This window comes from Globicephala melas, chromosome 1 (genome assembly GCF_963455315.2).
Source record: "Globicephala melas chromosome 1, mGloMel1.2, whole genome shotgun sequence".
Classification (NCBI taxonomy): Eukaryota; Metazoa; Chordata; class Mammalia; order Artiodactyla; family Delphinidae; genus Globicephala; species Globicephala melas.
Window position 1 is genome coordinate 133,852,294 of NC_083314.1, and position 21,231 is coordinate 133,873,524.

General features: G+C 34.9%; 2 protein-coding genes across 8 annotated transcripts in view; one reads left to right on the plus strand and one right to left on the minus strand.

The window, feature by feature from the left end:
• Window positions 1-19,361, plus strand: part of ITGB3BP (integrin subunit beta 3 binding protein) — a 91,179-nt gene extending 71,818 nt beyond the window's left edge. Inside the window, exons 5-8 of one of the 5 annotated variants that reach the window (XM_030865825.3) lie at window positions 3,599-3,677; window positions 4,085-4,178; window positions 4,504-4,563; window positions 16,336-19,333. In XM_030865825.3, the coding sequence (XP_030721685.1) occupies window positions 3,599-3,677; window positions 4,085-4,178; window positions 4,504-4,563; window positions 16,336-16,343 (241 nt within the window). In that variant the 3' untranslated portion in view covers window positions 16,344-19,333. Of the gene's footprint in view, window positions 1-3,598; window positions 4,564-16,335 lie in introns of those variants that run through there. The other 4 variants (XR_009565134.2, XR_009565132.2, XR_009565133.2 and 1 more) reach the window with 4 other exon arrangements.
• ALG6 (ALG6 alpha-1,3-glucosyltransferase) overlaps window positions 19,169-21,231 on the minus strand; it is a 57,663-nt gene continuing 55,600 nt past the window's right edge. For all 3 annotated transcript variants that reach the window (XM_030865820.2, XM_060304805.1, XM_060304810.1), the window contains one exon: window positions 19,169-20,396. In XM_030865820.2, the coding sequence (XP_030721680.1) occupies window positions 20,199-20,396 (198 nt within the window). In that variant the 3' untranslated portion in view covers window positions 19,169-20,198. The remainder of the gene's footprint in view (window positions 20,397-21,231) is intronic.

The window sequence follows — 21,231 nt, forward strand, 5'->3', positions numbered from 1 at the left end:
TTAATGGATACATCCCTCCATGGATTTTATGTGGTCGAAGCATCTAATTTCAGTTGTTCTTCAGAATAATAAGACTTCCTCTTTGGGGAAAATGAGAGAACTCTGAATTTCACAGTGAGACTTTTCTAGGCAAACTGGAAAAGGCACCGAAAACCCTGAATTTTTGGCATGTGGCTTTCTCAAGAAAAAAAGAGATACTCATAGTGAACATACCATAAGAATCTGCCCTGACGTAAGGCAGTCTGGCAAAAACATGTCAAAACGTGAACAACTTTCTGTTGTGCGGGAGCAACTGGATCATAGTTTCTTTTTAAAGGTATCTTAAAGGACTAACCCAGACACTTTAAAAATACCCGTTGGTAAAAAAAGATGATGCTGGACTTTTCCTCTATTGACAAACAAAAAAAGATTCATTCAAGGAGGACCAAGATTTCAGATTTCTCAAGTTGTACTACAGTGGTCTTTGGCCATAATATAGGATGTGATCAAATCTTATAAGGATGCCATGAAGCTGGCAGCAGTCACTAGATATCGGGATGCAGTACCCATCAACATCTGCATAGCTTGCAATGGTCATTATAAGATGAAGGATTTGATCCAATTTAGTCCAGCCAGAGGTAAATCTGTTTAAGAAAGGAGTAGTGTTCTATAAAATCTGAACGGCACCTACTGATGACACTTTCACTCACCAACTTGAAAGAGGGAGCAACAATAACTTGGAAATTTTGTAACAAATGTATTCTGCAGGCAGGAATAAAAGATGGTTGGTTTTCAGAAATAAGTAAATTAGTGAAGGGACATCGAGATGATATTAAAGCAAACAGTGATGCTGTCTTAAGGCAACAAAGTACAGTTTGAACCATCCATTGAAAATATAGAAAATGCTATTAGCAGCAATAAAAATCCAGTCTCCAGCACAAATGGGATTAAATATAAAAATTGCCATTTTGTCTAGGATGAAGACAGTGGCAACCATTCTTCTCCCAAAAGCTGCTCAGCAAGTAGTTTATCTCCAAAGATTATGAAGCCTTGTCCACTGAGTCAGAAGATGTAGAAATGGAGAACACACTTCCTGAATTTCTCAAAATTTAACAGTTGGATGACAGTTTTAAAACCGTTCTGTGAATTTGGTTGCAACCGAGATGGGAAAAGGAGTTGATTTCACCTAGGAAGAAGTAAAAGGACAAGGAGGAGAAAAGGAAAGGAAATTAAAATAAAAATTACAAGAGTGATGGAGTGTCCACTACTCTACTTGGTCCTGCAGTGGAGGCAAGTTTCCTTGCAAAAGTAGCTTAGGCATGTGAAGAATATCTTGATAGTCAGAGAATTGATACTCAGTCCAAAAACTCCAGGGTTACAAACAGTTTGCTTAGCTGCTGGATAACTATCTTAACTTGGGAGAGAGATTTACTAATAGGATTGTTGGGGATGCTACATAGCACAGCTCCTGGGGGCACCATTCACATCTTACTCTATCTGAACAGAGCTCCTTTGAGTCATTCAAGATGGCAATCCTGCAGGACCCAGCCCTTCCCACACAGTTCCCTGAGGGTAGACAGGGAACAGCATCAGTTCCTTAAGGTATGATAAGACAGTGTGGAGAAGCTCTGCCCCTCCAATCCTCCCAGGAAAGGGATGCAAGGAAAAGAGCCCCTAGGACTCCTCCTCATAGCAGAGTAGCTTAATTGCCTCAGCTTTGCACTTCTGAAGCACTTAGTAGGCTTACGTGTAATATAGGGGAAGCTGGAGGTTCCCAGCCCTGGGTGGGAGTCACTTAAGTCATCTTGCTCCTTCAGGCTTTTGGAGCTCAATTGGAGGAGATGGAATCCTTTTATGATACTCTGTCACAAACTGAGGTTCCAGTGGTGAGCAGTTGAGGCCTCAGACAGATAGATGACTTCTAATTTAAAATGCATAATAATAAAGGAAAATTTTTAAAGAAAGAATATGACCTGTAATTCCACTGTCCTCACATAATTTTTAGCTTTTGCATAATGCTTTCTCTCCATTTCTTGTTGTATACTTAGATATATATTTTACTTAGTTGAAACATACTGTTCAGGGACTACCCTGGTGGCACAGTGGTTAAGAATCCGCCTTCCAATGCAGGGGACACGGGTTTGAGCCCTCGGCCAGGAAGATCCCACATGCCACAGGGCAACTAAGCCCGTGCACCACAACTACTGAGCCTGCACTCTAGAGCCTGCGAGCCACAACTACTGAGCCCTCATGCCACAACTACTGAAGCCTGCGCGCCTAGAGCCCATGCTCCGCAACAAGAGAAGCCACTGCAATGAGAAGCCCGCACACCGCAACGAAGAGCAGCCCCCGCTCGCCGCAACTAGAGAAAGCCCACGTGCAGCAACGAAGACCCAATGCAGCAAAAAATTAATTAAAGAAAGAAAAACATACTGTTCATATTCATTGTGTATGTACATTTAACATCACATTGGTCTTATTTTTTAATAGCACACAAATGTTAATGGATAACACTGATGTGATTTTGAAAAGCACTTAAAGAGAATATCTAGTTTCTCTCATAAAATCGATAGTATAGATTTGTGCTCTCCGAAACAGTAGTCACTAGCCAGCCACACATGGCTAATGAGCATTTTAAATGTGACTATTCTGAAATGAGCTGTGCTATGCGTGTAAAGTATACACTGAATTTTGAAAAAAAAAAGTAAGTATAAAATATCTCGAATAATTTTTATACTGATTACATGTTGAAATGGTAATACTTTGGATATATTGAGTTAAATATATCATTAAAATTAAGTTCACCTATTTCTTTTTACTTCTTTTAATGTGGCTACTAGAAAATTTTTAATTACATATGTGGCTTGCATTATATTTTTGTTAGACTGCACTGGTATAGATTATCATACACAGCTATGAGATCTTAAAATTGAAAAAGAAACTAAAATTGCAGCCATAAGGAAATGGTTAAATCATCTTTGGTGTATTCATTAGGTACAATATTGTGCAGCTTTTAAAATTATAGACACATGAATATGTGTGTGTTTGTGTGTGTGTAATGTTATATTAAGGCAAGAAAGTGTGGTATAAAGTTATAAAAATATTTTTAAAACCTAAGATTTTTCCAGAATGCTAATATGCTAACTAGAGATATGTTTAGAAGGAAGGTAGAATTACAAAGTGAAGTTTTCTTTGTTTTCAAATTTAAAAGAGTGCCTTTGTGTCTTTGTCACATTGAGATATATTAAAGCTAAAAAACTTGGTTTTTTATTAAAGAAGATCACTGGGTAACACTGATTCATAGGCTTAGATCTAGGTCAGTAAGGAGATGGGGATGTATTAGTTTTCTCAAAGTGGTATGGGGGAGAAAGGACAAGCCAGCTATATCTTCTCTCCCACTGCAAAGTGGGAATGAGAAAGTGAAACACCAAAGGACAGGATGGTTGGTAAAATATACTGTTTGTAAAGGAATGAAAGCATGAAGGAGGAGCATTTACATCTTTTACCACTTTGAAAAATATAAAGAAAAGGATTAGAAAACTGAATCAAAGATGCTTTCAAAAGAATTAAAGCTCTGAAAGTGCCTGATCTTGCTGAATACTTTTTTCTTCATTCATAGATTCATGGTGTTGCTATCTAAAGTTGAGAAATCATCAGACGAATTCATGGAAATAATGCAAAATTTAAGTAATATACAGGTTTGCTTTTTTTGGCATATAATTTTTCATATTCTATTACCCTATTTGAAAAAGAATAGGAGAATCCAATCCCAGAAAGAACTTACAGGGGATATGTTCAATTTACTTTTCATGGGAACTTCTTTTCATGTATGAACATTAATTAACCATAATATTTTAGTAATATCTGGCTTCTTCACATTTAAAAGTAAATTTATTAATTATGTTTAGTCTTTTTAGTTAATGAATTGTTTTTATTCAGGTATTTTAAGGCTTGCAGTAGTTAACCTAACAGAAAAAGTTAAATTTCATTATCATAGAGTTTAAGTTTTTCATATGAAGGAAGCAGTATACTGTATTTTCACTAGACTTGTCAGTAGTATTATATTTGTAGAGAACTTAACTCATTTAAGATGACTTTCTTTTAGGCTTTGGAGGACAGTAGAGAGCTTGAAAATCTCATTGGTATCTCCCATACATCAGGTGTCTTAAAAAGAGAAATGCAGAAAACAAAAGACCTACGTAAGAGAAATTTATGAGTTTTTGATCGTGTCTCTCTATTACTTGTTTGCAAACTTAGAACAGGAAGCCACATATCTTTTGCCAGGATATGTTATTTCAGGGATTCTTCTTGAATGTGAAGGGAAAGAATGTACCTTGGTAACTGGTATTAGGCTTTTTTTTAATGCAGTTCTCATTCTTTACAAAAGATATAAGGTATTGCATTTTATACTTGATATTTATAAGTATGTATTGCTTGAAATTATTTCTTATGAAGTTTCTTCCAAAATGAGAAATTATTTAATATTCTGTATTAATTTTTAATGTGAGATTTTTTTTCCTTTAGTGACAAAAGTAACAAAACAAAAACTATTTGAAAAGAAGAATTCAGGACTTCCCAACAAAGGTGAGAGTTGTGTTTTAATTTATTACATAAGGAGATCCTTTCATCTCATTTTACCATTTCAACCAATTATCATGGGCCCTTTTTTTAAAAGACCACGAATCTCATTTGAAAAAATATTGCATTTAGCAAAAGACCGTGTCTGGTAAGATCAGCTTCCCTGATGACTGAACTTTTGAAATACAATTTCCAGTTCAAGAGTTAAATTTTTTCTTCTATTAAAAGTTCTTTTTGAGAATACAGACAAATGGGGCAACAATGCATTAATATATGGCAGCTTTTAATGGTGAATTAGAAAGATCCACAAAACATAAAAAGTTACTTTGTAACCAGTGTTCTGAAAACTTTCAGATTATTAATGACATTTGATCTACTGTGAACTCACACCTTGGGGCATTTCACAGTATGGGAAACTAAATTAGCAGATTTTAAGTTCTCATAACACATGCACATTCATACCTCAGTAAGCAAAATACTATAAAATATTAAAACCATTAGACCAATTTAAGGGATGATTTTAATATTACTGACATGAGTGCCATTTGGCAATCTCTGCAGATAGAGGTAGCCCTGAAGTGGATAGCCATGTTTTAGTCTACCATTTTTGAGTACCAATGACTACCATTTGTTGAGGACTAATAATTACTGTGTTCCCAATACTAGAATCAGCAGATCATTACAACAGCCCTGCAAGATAGCTATTATTGTCATTATAGGTAAGCAGCAAAGACACAAAAATATTAAGTAACTTGCCCAAAGACACTGCTACTTAAGTGTCAGAGCAGGGATTCCAACTAAAGACCAGTCTTACTCAAAAAGTATGGTCTTTGCATTTTTCCATGTTGTCTCTTCCTAAAACAAGTGAAATCATCCAGTCATCCCTGCTCTCAGATTCAAACATAAGGCATAACTGAAACTGGTTCAACCATTCTAGTATGTTAGTCTGTGTTTAGGATCTTTAACAAAGCCAGCAATGAGTTTGCAGTGGAAAGAGCCAGATTCCCTGCTGGTCAGTTCCAAAGGCCAACTGGGTCATGGCAGGGCAGCAGCCATGGAAAAACTTCTCCAAAACTCATGTGGGAAAGGAACTGAGCAGGCTTCCTGAGCCATTCAGTTGGGCAGCTAACTCCCATTAGGGTCGATAGAATTTAAGAGCATGAAGGCAGCTCTTTCCTTAGAAAAGGCTTGAGATCTCTTCTGATGCTGTGTAACTGGATTATAATGTGTAACTGGTTTTCAGTGGTTTTAATCTCTACTAACTTGACAAGTTTTAGAGGATCATAATGGGAAATTGGAATATTTATTATTTCCCAACTAGAGGAAATCTTTCTTCTATATATTCTGTGGCAATGGTGTAATTTCTTTTTTAATCTGTAATTTCCTAGAATTAATTAGAATTAGGCTTTACATTAGGCTTATGAGGAAGGGAAAATTGTAGAACAAATAGGTGAACTGTCACTGCTAATAATTAATGGGAAAAAATTTCCCAAAAGTATTGTTTCCTTCCCTAAACATTGATTAAGACATTAAAGTTATTTCCACATGTTAAAACAGTCATCTCCTTTCAGTTATCCAGTACATATTGATTCTTTGTGTGTGTCTGCATGATCAGCCTTAAAACCATTTTCTAGTATTTTAGGCATTAAAACTGACTTGCCCATTACCAGGTGTTCCCGAAGAACTGAGTGTTCATGCATAGAGGAGATTCTATCACTAAATCATGCTTTAAAGTTTCTAATAAGCATTGATTATTTGTTGTGGTTTAAATGAAAACTGAGCTAAGATATATTAAATATATAATATTTATATAAATTATATAGAAATATATATATGAAAATATATGTCATTTTCCATTTCTGTTTCTTGGCAAGAGCTACATTAGCTCTTAATATTTACTGAGGTATTCAAATCTTCATTAGTGTATCAACTTATTTTTTAAAGTAATATTGCCTGAAAAATAGATTGAATTTTTTAATTTGAATTTGAGCTAAATATTTTTACGGAATACTTTTCCCTGTTTTTTTCTCTGGTTCCTAATATGTGTATTTTTTAATATTAGTGGGATTTTTTTTTTTTTCGGTTAAAGGTGATGGACACCAAACACATGCATGTTATATGTAAATTTCTTTGCTAAGTTAACTTTCACCCCCTTCTATTCATACATTTATAATTTAAGAGGGCTTTGTTAGTTTTTTTGACAGTTCAAACTATTTGCTTTGTATATTCCTTATTTGGGGATCTAGCCTTCATCTTTTTATAAAAATTTCTAATTAATCTTTTCTTTTACTATGCTGTTACCCAGAATTATTTAAATTTTAAAATGTTTTGAGAATCTCCATAATATTAGAAACTATATAGTCACAAATTACATAATATAAAAATCAGCCCTATGTTTTGGATTTGTTTTATTAGGTAATTATGAAAATGAAAATAAACAGATTACTTGTTTCACTATCAAAAGAATGTCCTTCAGGGCTTCCCTGGTGGCACAGTGGTTGAGAGTCCGCCTGCTGATGCAGGGGACATGGGTTCATGCCCCAGTCCAGGAAGATCCCACATGCTGCGGAGCGGCTGGGCCCGTGAGCCATGGCCGCTGGGCCTGCGCTTCCGGAGCCTGTGCTCCGCGGGAGAGGCCACGGCAGTAAGAGGCCCACGTACTGCAAAAAAAAAAAAAAAGAATGTCCTTCAGATTCTTATCAAATTTTCCCAGAATAGTTAAAATACACAATAACAGAAGAATTCCAACATTTATGCTGTCATTGCACCTTTGAATTGGTCCTTTAGTTCTGTTTATTTTATTTCATTTCAGTGCTTGTTTGTTTAGCATCAGTTGCAGTCTTTATTACAGGCAGAGAAGTATAATTGTAAAGATAAGACTCTAGTGTTTTAATTAAATAGACATCTGACACACATTCTAAGGCTTTATATAAACTATTCCAGGGAAATTTAAAATATACACAGTAACATGAAAAGGTACACTGAGATTTTCATAGTTTTCAGAACTGGACCTTACACATTAGGGAATGCCTTGATAGAGCATATGAATAAAGAGGACCTCCTTTGCTAACTACAAATTTCCTAAACAAAGGAAGGCTTCTTTCTTTTTTCAGTTACTTAGGAAGTAAGCCTAACTTCACTTTCCTTAATAATATTGGCTTTATGACTATTAGAAAAATAATGAAATGAAAGGTTCTTTTTCCGTTATATTTGGATGTGAATTTTCAAAATTATTTTTAATTTGTTATGCTGAAGATTTAAAACATATGACCATTCAATGGGTTGATACAGATGGAATGTCACATTATCATCACATGGGAAGGCATGAAATTTATTTACTTTGCATAATCAACCCCTACATAAAACAACTTGATACAAATATTCCTGAGACAATAGATGGCATTATATTGTACTTGGTATTTTCATTTTTTCTGGAGATATTAGAAAATACCAGCATTGTTTGTCTGTGACTAGTACTTCCAGTAAACAAAATGTTTTTTAAAAGAATGTAAGCAAATTATAGAGCAGTTGCCAAGATATGAAATATAGACACTTAAGATATGAAATCTAGACACTTAGCTTCAGTCCAAAACATATTTTATCTGTTTTGAGAATAATTGTGTAGGTTGAAGTATGCATAATTTAAATGAAATGTAACCATCTGAACTTTACATTGTTCAAAAAAGTTGATTGTTTCAGCTGTTTATAATACAAAATATTTCAGAATTTCTAGCTCTGGCCTTAAAAAGAAAAAAGCACAAACTATCATGTTCTGGCTTTCTTTAGCTAACTTACTGTCTTCTTGCATTGTAAAATTCATCTTGGTTATATAGGATTTTGAAGTTTTCAAATTCTTGCACCACAGGACAAATTTTAAACTCCTTCTGTTCTAAGACTATAAAATAGTTTGATATTGCCTTTTCATTCTAACCACCCACTGAAGTATTTTTTAGCTTAAAAATATGTTGTTCTTTCCCCCACTCAGTCTTGAAAAAGTATTCATCATATCAGCTAAATAATTTTACTCCTAGAAAACTTCTACCCTTTTTTTTCTGTTATATCTTAACATTAAGCAATATCTTTTTTCAAACAAATACTCCAATATTAAAAGCACTGAGGTTTAGACATGATGAATTTTAGGAGAAACAACAAAAATTCCCCTGTGCTTTAACATTCTTATGTTTATGTTAACACTCTTATGTTTATCACCAGGTAAACATTAGTTTATCTGGAGATAAAAAATAGAGCTGTTAGTTTTGGTGACACAAATACACATTAATGTACAACTGTAGTCCTCAGCTCTTTATAAGGATTCAGTTGTCACATATGCTGTATGTGGGTCATACCTTTTCCTATTAATAAATGTTCATGCTTTTGCTTTACACTATTCATCACTTTTAGAGCTACATTTCGACTGCTTACTTGAGATTTGTCTAGGATTTAAGGAAAAACAAACTGGTTTATTACTTTTCAAAGCCTTTTAAATAATTTCTTCCAAGATTTAATTTTTTTTATAATTTACTAGAAGTATGATGCTTTTATCTTTTAAATAATTAGGTAAAATAATTTAAACCATAGATTTTAACTCATTTAATAGCAATTATGTGTTTAAGAGGTGTAAATATAGTAAATAACTTGCTATCAGGCATTACAAATATCCAGGTGCTCTGTATGTGCTGATGACAACAAAATTGAAACGAAAGACAGTAATAATTCTGACTGGTTTTCTCTGCAGAAGATATTGATTATTTGTGTGTGGTGAGAGATTTGGAAAATTCAATTAAAGGAGTTGTGCAAAGGTTTCATAAATTTTCCTTCTACAGCGTGTACACAGACATTGTTGTGTATTAAATCAATGCAGCACTTCACAATATATTTTCTTTGAAACATAAAAATAAATAACATTTAAACAGTTCTGCTTACTACAGAAACAAATTTTATTTTCTGTGAAGCATTTAGTCATGTGCTATCACTGACTCATACACATTTGCCAGCTGTAACAAATTTTATAGACATTTTCTCCAGAGACATATTTCATATACTATGAATTTTTAAATGAGCAAATGGTGAAGAAGGGATGTCAGCAATATAAAAATTGATCAGTTAAAAGATAAAAGCATAAGTAAAGAGATTTGTATGGTAGTCTTAATAGGTTTTATTAAATAAAAATACTATAAAAAGACAGTAATGAACAGACTGAAGACTAACTGTTCTTGAGGTGGAGAAAAATTATTCTGGCACATTTAGTAGGAATCGGTTTTATGTCACCTGACAGGTGAACATTTTTTTCCCATTTTAACTCTTAGAGTAGTCAGAAAAGCTCCTCAACGTGTTAGATAAATTCTCTAAGTGGTTTTTGTATTTTAAACACATGTATATAATAATAAAGCAGATATTTATAGTGTTATATAACTAATTATGTAGTTAAAAGCAGGACTTGGGCAATCAGTACATATTAGGTGTTTTTCTTACTCCAGCTCAGACCTCACATAGGCAGAAAGTAGTCTTTTTCATTCACACTGTTCATACCATATGCTTCAGTCCTCTGGAATCTCTCTCTCTCTCAGGACGCTAGGCTTCTCTACTACTCTCTCTGCCTGGATTGTACTTGCTTCCTTCTTTGTCTAGCAAACTCCTGCTCATTCCTTAAGGTCAGCCTTCAGTGTCACATCATTTGAAACTCTCCCCAGCTCGCCTAGGTAAAAGGCTAAGTTGCTTCATCTTCTAGGCTTCTACAACACTTGTCTGAATGATTATAAATGTATCATGTGATAGTGTATTGTAATTGTCTGGTTACAGGGCTCTCTCTGGGCTTCTCCTTGGCAAACAAACAAAAGTCTTATCTCTATACTATAGTCCCAGAGTTTAGTATAGAACCTGGATAGAAGGTCCATAATGCATATTCAGTGAATGAATAAAAACAAATGGCCACTCTAAGAATTTTTTAAAGGAATTATTTAGATATTTTCAAATACTTATAAATTGCTATTTCCTTACATGCCTCATTCATTTAATATTTATTGAATGCCTACTAGGAGCCAGGCACTATTCTAGCACTGGGGATACACTAATAAACAAGACAGACATAGTCCTGCCCTCAGGATTATAGAACCTAGCACAAAAGATGAATAATTATAATAAAACATAAGCACACATTATAATAATGTTTCTTGGCAGTTTTCATCCTAAATTTTTAAATGTACGTTCTGAAACAGAATCAGGCAAATCTGTAGGCTGTTGAAACAAGAATTTATAGCCCCAAAGCTGTTATTTATAATGTAAAATAAAACTTTATGTGTAGGTTCTTTAATTTCATTCTAAGCATTTATTCTGCATCATTACTATGACAACTTACTTTGCACTGTTTTCTGAAAAAAATCTTTTTTCTTTCATATAGAATTAATTATATGATCTTGATAGCTATGAATTCCTTAAAACCATTTTAAACCGAGGTACTGTTTCACCTTTATAATTAGGTTTAGCCTTGTTAGATTTCACTGTTTATTTTCCAGGTGGAAACATTTTAATTATATTATCAAACTTGGTATTGTCTGTCTGTAAAGAAAATAGGGACATTAGTTGAAAGTATATTTTATCTATTCTTATAAATAATAGGAAGGCAGTCTAACAAGATCTGTGAGTTAGGGGCTGTTGAAAGAGAACACTGTTGAGCTTACCGGGCTAGCTTTCAGAGAGGGCATATTTTTTAGTGAATATAAAGAGGGCCCTTAATTGAGTACCTTTAGTAAAAATAGCTAACTAAATAGTGAGAGGTAGGTTATAGTTTCTATAGGGCACATATGACTGAACAAAGACATAACAAGTCAGTGAATTTGGAAATGTGCTGAATTAAGTAAATAATTACATATTAATTAGTTGTACCTTTCCTTCAAAACAATTCCTGTGGATTCAGCAATACAAGTAAAAATGATATATTTATAAATAGCTTACTATAACATATTAGCTAGAAGCATTATGAGTCATGATGTAACATTAGTGTTTCGTGTACCTGCAACTGAAGGTTCACAGTAAAAACTAGCATTATCCCAGATTTAGTGGCATCAATATTAAGATTCTTAGAAGCTAACCAGATGTTGCCTGTTTTCTCTCAGAAAAAAATAAATGCAAAAAAAGAATTCTATACTGAAAATACGTTTCTTTGGAAATGGTATCTCAAGTGATTAATATTATCTTCTTAACTAGCTGTTTTTAAAATATTTGCAAAGCATCTTCTACAGAAAATTGTATCACTTTCACTCCTTAAAATGTTCATTCTGTATTATACAATAAATAATAGCTTATAATAATAGCTAACATTTATTGAGCACTTTCAATGTGCCGGACACTGTTATAAGCACTTTATACGCATCCCATTTAACCTTCACAACAACTTATGTGAAGTAGTTAGTTATTATCTTTATTTTACAAGTAAGGAAGCTGAGACACAGAGGTTAAGTACCTTGTACCAGAATCACTTAAGAGACAGAGCCAGTATACTAACCAGAGTAGTCTGGTGCCAGAGCCTGTGCTCTTGCCCACTACATGGTAGTAATCAATGAATGTCAGGTTTCATGACTGATCAAAGGTTTTAGATCCTATTAAGTTTTAAGTATACGATATATATACAAATACATACATTCATTCATTATAGGGTAAAATGTTTTATACAATTTCTGACCTATGGAAATCCAGCAGCAAACTATTAGATGGTTGTCATAAATACACAGTTATATACACACATAAATATTCACAGTCATACATTTGGCAAATGAATATACACATTTAATATATGACAGTCTCATTAATGAACTTTTGGGAAACTTAAGAGTACTGAGAATAGCTTTGTGTTCATGGATTCTAGTAAACATCATCACATGTTAGGGATGTTTTTGAGTCTTTATTTTGAGTAGTACTTTCAAAAAACTTGAAAGAATTAAGGTTGACCTACTAGTCAACTTCCCTTTTAGTGGGAAGCAACAGAGAGAAATAACAGTGAAATGTACTTGACTACCTTTGAGACATTTCCCTGGGTTTTTGATCATGTTTTCTTCTCACCTTGGGTGCTTTCCTCATGATCTCATCCATTCCTTGACTTTAGTTCTCACCTTAGTGTATAAGTCACCCTCCTCCTGAGCTGTAAACAATCTCAGTTCCCACACGTTATTCCCCTAATATGCTGATTTCATCCCTGCCTCATATTATCCCTCATTTTACCTTTCTAGGCATTACATTCATCCAGTGATAAGGCTGAAAACCTTACAATTCTCTCTGATCCAGTTGTCCCCACATCCAAACTGCTGCCAAGGCATATCACTTCCCAAAACGTTTACTTCTTCCCATGTCCACTGCGCTGGTTTATTCCTTCATTACCTCTCATCCAGATTATCTGCGTCCTCATTGTAACCTGCCTCTCTGCTCTTTGATCTCGTTTCCCTACAGCCTGTCCTGCTACTGAACAAATTATGCTTTCGAAGGTCTCACTCCACCATATTCATAGTAAAATCCAAATGTATACCATCATTCAGAACTCTTCCCTGATCTGACCCCAGCTTACCTTTCTAATTTGTCTTTGTGGCCCAGTCACTCCAGATTATTTGCCATTCATACCTAGACACATTCCTCAGAAAGCACCTTTCTCATTTCCTTATCTTTGTTCTTGTCTCCTCTACTTGGCATACCTTTTCCCCCATCATCAAAATGTTACCTGTCTTTCAAAACCTGCTTATAACTTACCTTACACAAGGCTTCCTTAGATCCCTCTCTTCCATGTTCTTTTATACATTTGTCACAGCTGCCTAACTGGTATGACTAAGGGAGGATATTAAACTCCCTGATCTTGTCCTATGCCCTAGAAACCTCTGACAGTCACAATGCCCCTGACACCACTGTGGCCAGATTCCCTGTCTGCACATCACTTCTGCCCTCTGTCACACTTCAGTTATTATTCCTCCTGACCTATATTATTCATTGGGGGTAAGCACCCCATATGCATTCGCTCCCAGAGCCTTTAGAAAATGGAGCCTTTATAAAATAATGTTACAATAAGAGAGACTGCATAAGGGAGACAGCAACCCATAGGCCACAGACAGTATGACGACCAGCAAAAGAGGCAGAGAAAGCATGATTTGGGCTAATGTCGACGAGCGATGCTGAGATACATTTCCTGGAAACAGGGTAAATAAATCGCTTGGTTAACAAAAGTGTGAGGGTTAGTATAAACAAAGCACTTTGCTTAATGCCAACCTAGTATTCAAGCTAAGGATATAAGATTCATATTATATACATGAAATAATACTAATATAAGGCAAGCTATGATAAGTGACACAAGTTCAGACCCTTCTTCTTTCTAGGATTCTGTACAATAGCAAGTACAAAAAAAGATCATGAATCCAACGAGGATCAAAGTGTCAACTTGATTAGTGGAGGAATTAACCTCCAACATGGCAGGCCCTCTGGTAGAAGGTTGGGGTAACTAATGTGGACTAAGGCAGAAGTGGAACCTCCCCTCTCCCATACTGAATCTAGATCTTGAATCCCATGTGCTCTCCTGAACCTGAGGAGAAAGCTGGATCCTTGAAATAGACCCAAGTCCACGTGTGTCTATAACAGTAAAGACCACAGACCTACCTTACATGCTTGGTTGCAGAAGAGACAGAGAAAATGGGCTGGTCTCCTTACAACATGAAATTACAAAGCATGAAGGCCAGCTGGACTTGAGAGTAGACAGACGGTGAAGGGGAAGCTGAATAGTGGGGAAGAAGAGTGTTGTGTAAGAATAGTGGCCGAATATGACTGGTAAAATGTGGACTACTGTTCGGGACTTCAGTCAAATTTGTCACTTTTCCATGGGCTGTAGGGAGCAGAATAGTTGACAGAAATTTCTTCCTCTTCAGACTGAGGAGAGTAAACATTCTTTCCCACTCTAAGTACGAAATGAAGAATAAGCAGTAGTATAGGAATACACAACATAGACTGCCTTTAGGATAGAGTGATTAGGTCATTATTTAAGGGTTCATGATTTTAAAATCAGTTTTAGTTATTCCACTGTACATAATCTCTAACAGAGGGCCATCCAAGACCCTAGTAATAGAAATGTTTGTATTTTACTGGGAAGCTAGAATTTGAAAAATGGGTAATGTTGATGGGCTGTGTAAACATACTAGGCAGAGATAACCGCATGAAGAAAAAAGGCAGAGAAGCAGAATGATTGAACAGTAGATTCCAGATATATCATTGACAGTTACGATCACCAGGCTAATAAATTAGCTCAGACTTTACTCATTAGGCGGAAATGGACCAGTGAAGATTATTAAGGAAGTAACAATCCAAAATATGTTTTAGAAAGAATATAATTGCTATATAAAGGATGAATTCTGTCAAAATACTGCTCATGAACTGCATCACTGTATGTAAATTTCTTTTCATTTGTGTTCTGAGATCTTCATCTCCAGAACCAGTATGACAGTGTAGAGAAAACAAACATGCTGCTGTTCCTTACTCTTGTGCTATGATATACATCACATTGATCGAAGTGTTGATTTTTGCTGGATCCTAAATTTGGCCTCAGAATCTTTCTCAACACAACTGTCCTGGCAGCCATGATCAACTGATGAGACTTCTTTGTAGATGTCCAGCACCAGCTCTACTACCTACTTTAGCTAGTGGCCTTAAACAAGGCACTCGGTTCCCAAAACCTTAATAATAAAATGGGACCGATGCTGTTTACCTTGTGGATTATATAAAATAGCTTAGGGAATTCCCTGGTGGTCCTGTGGTTAGGACTTGGCACTTTCACTGCCAGGGCCCCGGTTCAGTCCCTGGTCAGGGAACTAAGATCCTGCAAGCTGCGCGGTGTGGCAAAACAAACAAAAATAAAATAAAAGTCAAATTAATTAATTAAATAATTAGCTTAATTAGTACCTTTCCCACAGTAACTTTTTAATAAATGGCAGTCTTCCTTTCCTCCACAGTATTATCATTAGTTCTGATAACTGTGTATCAATAACCTATAAGGATATTAAGTGACCCCTAGGATGCTTAAAATCTTCTACTAGTATTCAGATCAGACTCAGCTCATGAGTTGGCAAAAGTTGGTTGTCAAGTTGCAACCTATCTACTTGTAGGACGAGAAGAATATAGGTGGACTGTCATGAATAGGGAAATATAGGGGCCCACCATCTATTACTTATTCATAGCTGCCAGTATAAGCAAGGAAGGGATATTTAAGGAAGTAAAGGGTCCACATGCCCTATGGGAATATATGCCATCAGTTGCCATTGGGTGCTTTTTTCAAAGGCTTCCTCTCACACAAGTGTCCTAAGGCCAAATAGACAAGAACTTCTATCACCACTAGGAGTCCCCAGAGGGACATACTCTGAATAGGAATGTCAGTAAAGACTCTTTTTTGCGGGGGCAGCTGTTGGAGGAAACACCTGCTGAAAGGCACTGAAGGCTTATAGACAAAAGGCATGTAAGATTTGGTGTTTTCATTAGGTCATGTTGGAGTTTTAGAACCCTCTCGAAGTATCTCAAATCCATCTTCACATAAAGTGAAGAGTGCTGTGTCAGAGTAGTCATATTGACAATTATTTGTGAAGGTGAATCTTGCTTTGAAGACTCAAAAATAAGTAAATGAGAGATGACCAGTACCTAACTAAACTAGGTACCAAATTACATAGTAAACGGGTGTTTAAACCATTTCTTAATTCATGTATGAGATGCATGTTAATTTGGAAACTAATTCTTGATGATTTAATAAGCATCTTTTTTATCCTGCAGGCATTTAGAAGAAATGCACTCACTATGAAAACGCCAACTTCTGTATCTGCCTGATCATATTTAAAGGAACAGAAGAAATGTTTGTAATTAATCTGCCCAATAAATACCAGATCATAGCACAGGCAGGTGCATGTCTAGATAAAATTTCTTGCAGCTAATTTAAACTTTCTACACGCACCAGCAGATAATCTCAACGTAAATAATACATTTCTTCTTGACCCTTTAAAGTAAGTCAACATGTAGAAGAGGATCTTGACTTATATTTTGTATCTCATATGCTTCTATATACTTTTAGCATTTGTGGATACACTTAATAAAGCATTAATAAAAATGGCACCTTTGGTAGAGCTATATATTTTAAAACTCAGATTAAATCTAATAGTGGTATTAGGTACCAGTTTTCCCATTTAAAGCTCCAGATGTGTATTTATTAGATTCTTTTGAAAGCTTTTAAAATTTATAAGTTTATTTTAGCTATCTCAGGGATGAGTCTTCATTATATTCTAGTTATTCTTATGCTTGTAGAGAAAAAGTATTTTCAAACTTTTAAAATTTCCACATCTCCTTTTATAAAATATTGGAATGTATTTTTCAGTATAGACTTTTAAATATGAAGTTGTTTTTAAACTGAACTACACAGACTCTACTGAATTTAAAGAAAAGACATATCTCATGGAGCAATATGAGATCCCCTCCAAATTACTTTGAAGCATTATTTTAAATTTTTAATTTTCTAGTTTTTTTGGTATCATTTGTGCTGTCACAAAATAAAGGGGAAGAGAGAATCACAGAATTGATAGCACATTTTTTTAAACCTTATATACTTTTCTTTGACCATTTCCACAGGGAAAAAAAATGCTATTCCCTTGTATTGTATCTTATACAAATTGTCTTGACAAAATTTGTGTAAGGTATTACCATGTCATTTAATTCACTGTATCGTGAAAATAAAAATACTATGAAAAATTTGAAACAAAATTTTTAACAAATTAAGGTTGAAAATAACTAATTTTCCATTTACAGAAATTTCAGATTCACCTCTTAAAATGAAAATGAGTTATTTTTTAAAAACTATTCATTGAAATGATACTAAACAGTAACTCAATAAAACTAATTGCCTTCACTAGTGATTTTATTGGTACTACTTAAATAAGGTTTTTAGAGAATCTGCTAATTAAGGATACTTTGTGATACAGTGCTAATAGAACATTGCCTAAAATATACCAAAAAGGATAATTCCTTTGTGTTCTACCATTCAAAACTTACCTTAGAATGTAAGCCAAAACATATAAAGAAACCTACATTAGTCAGGAAATAAAGGGTTAAGAAGTAGATTGGTTTCCTGTGTAATCCAAGTTATGTAGCTATTTGCTTAATGCTATTAAATCAGTTACTGTATGTTTGACCTCTTGATATACTAAGCTTTTGCCTTTCAGAACAGCTGGGTCGGCTAAGAATCCCTTCCCAGTTCTGTTCATTGTAGATCAGATGACTCTCGCTTTATCACCCTTGGAGGCCACATGAAGGACAAAGCAGAAAGATCCACACACAAAACTAATGTTTATATGGGCAGGGGGGCGGGGGGGGGCAGAAGGCGTGGGATACACTTGGCCCTGATCTTCCAATGACCATAACAGAAGAGAGAGACCAATTGAGACTTGAAACCATTATGTTACTCCAACCATTATTTAGTTACATCCTATCCATCTCTTACTCTCTTTCCCTTGAACAGAGAGGCTCCTTTGGCTGCCTTGACTTTTGTAAATGTTTCACTCACTTAGTTGTGGTTTATCATTTGGACAGAATGCTACATCGGGGATTTTTCTCCCCTCCCTAAGGCTTCAAGACAAAATGACTTCTGTTGCCTCATTTGATACATGAACATACACCCTGTTCTCTTCATTTTAAGACGCATACCTAAGTTTATTGGCAACAAAGAAAACTGCATTTTTCAGAAACAGCCCTTCCCTCTAAAATGAACTGGAAAATAACTTAGATCATTTTTTGACAGGTATATCAGTGAATAAAGTGAGAAGTCTTTAATTTTTTTGTATAAGCTAAATATCTTTATATTAAAATATCCCTGTAATCCTGAATATAGCTGAGAGAAATGCTTTGGAATTGCCTATTTCTGATCTTAATTCATCACTGGACATTTTTGTTATTTTGGTACTTAATCCCTCAAAGTTCAAAGTGGACTGTTCTTAAACCGGTTTCTAATAGATATGAGATCCTTGACTTATGAGATAATTGCTACAAGTCTCCATTAAAGCTACAGTGTAACTCCATATGACTAGATTAAATCATCTGGAAATGTATTTTTATTTAGAATTCACCTATAAGATACCTTGAATATGGGTGCATTCTATTTTACTAATGTTTAAATAATACTTTCATTTGCAAATAATGTTTCTCTACTCCAACTATTTAGAAGTTGTCAGAACTTCCTCATCATTGAATTAAATCAACACCCTGTATTAAATGCAAGTTTTCTATTACAAAAAATAAAAAAGACTACACCAGCCAGCCAAGATGCTGACATTTGGGCACAGTGATTACAGATGGTGACCATGGACAGCGATGTTCCTGCTGATTCGGCAGCGATTCAAGGCTGCTTTTCTGTGCTGACCTGCCCTTTGAGTCTTTATGCACATTTGCTTTGAGAAGGAAATACTTCTTGATTTTTTGCTTTGTCTAAACCCACTTCCTTTATCAGACTTACATATACCTTGTTGCATCAGCCTGTAGGTGTCCGTGTCTAGAACCAAATTTTCTTTGTGTATATGTGTTTGGCTTGCATTGTTTTAAAATATACCACCACTTAGTTAGTTATTATGCTTTAATGGCTTATTAAAGAAATATATTCATTAAAAACATGGGTTGATGGGGAAATGGTTATTTTTATTACAGAGACTGAAGAAAACATATCTTTACATGAGAATCTACAACATGGCTACAATAAATTATTTTTACCAACTGAATACTATAGTAAAGATGGGCTTCTTCTGATATAGAGGGATATAGTTATTAACAGGGCTACGGTAACATGAAGCATGATATGGATCAATGCATATGGCATTGGTAACCTTGAACCATGTCATAACAAAGAAAAACAGAAGGATGAACCCAGTATAAGGCCACTTAACTTAAACAGAATGATCCTGAAAGTTTAGAACTAATGATCATAAGTAATTAAAAAGACTTCATTCAAACCACTTAGATTTAAATTTAGGAAAATTCATTGTTTAATTGCATTCAGGGAAATCAAGAGTGCTTGGAAATAAATAAGAACACAGTTTAATCTCTGCCTTGCTAAAAAAATTCAAATTTGCACATGTAATGAGGCATGTTCGAACTTTAAATAGTTTAAATTGCCTTCTCATAGTAATATAAAAGATTATCACAAATTTAATCCCTGAGATATAATTTCTAAAGCATTCTAAACTGTAAGGAAAACTAAATCTGAATACCAAAATTAGTGATTTCCTTCAAAAATAAGGGGCTAAATTCTCCCATTAAGCTCACTATATTTGCAGATTTTTTTCAAGACAACAAATTACAGAGTACATTTCCTAAGTAAACACTGAGATTAAGGACATGTTTCTCTTATTTTCCCATTTGAATAATAACTGTGAATTTAATAAAACTACAATATTTCTTGGCCACCCAGTAGTTAGAAAATAAAAGCCTCCATTGCTCTGGTCCCCATATACATTTATTTTGTGTAGACAACAATGACTTTTCACCATCTCCTTTCCTATAATTCCATGATTCTCAAAATGATCATTTCTTTTTATACACGGCAAAAATTTCACAAAAGCTTGTAGCACTATTAACATTTTCACATTTCTTTGGGCATATAGCTAGTTGATTTTCTTCTGATTTCTTCCGTTTTTGGAATCCCACATGATTATAATGTTGAAGTATACCAAGAAGAACAGGAAGTTTAAGCAGGATACAAAACACACCAATACAGAAAATAAGTCCGGTAGTTTCTGAGGAGGATCCAGTGTGACAGTCATCAGTGTCAGAAGGACCATAGTGATTACTGAGATAAGAAACTATAAGGAGGGAAAAAAAATGTTACTGCATAGGATAAAAGATAACATTTAAATGTACTGGTAACATTGACTTATAGTTGTAAATGAGCAGAATTGAAGGGGAGAGCTGGGGGTTCAGTCTCTTCTACTAATGAATCTCAACCTCGGCTGTATGGAAGAGTCATCTGGGGGTTTTAAAAAAATCTCAATCCTCAGACCACATCCCAGACCAATTAAATCACAGTTTCTGGGGTAGGCTCTCCAAGTGATTCCCATGTGTAGCCAAAACCTGAGAACCCCTATCTAATACTTCTTATCACCCAAGCACTGAAAAAAGGTATCTGAAATAGATAATATTGCTAGTCAGGGTTAAATTCATGGCATGCTCCAGGGCCCTACAGGATCTAAAATTCTAAGTTAATCTAAGAATTCATCTATGAAAAAGTTTTCTACAGAAAATGCAAAATTACATTTCATATTCACTGAACACATTCAGTGAGCCAGTGCTATAGTAAAGCATGGTGGGGCACGTGAAAGAAAATGTCCTCTGGCCTCGAAGAGCTTCCAATTTAGGGGAATGAATGAAATAAAATCACAGAGTCACAGTTTATTAAATGCCAAGATGAGCAGTAGACATAATTACTGCATTTACTGTAATTGTGCAGCAGTCAGTTTCCTTCTCTAGACCAGTGCACCGCACCATAGAACCTTCTACAATGATGGAAATGTTCTATATCTGTGTACTCCAAAAGAGTAGCTGCTAACCACATAACGGCTATGGAGCATTTGAAATATGCCTGCTGTAACTGAGGAGCTGAATTTTTAACTTTACTAAGCTTAAATCCGCGTGTGTCTA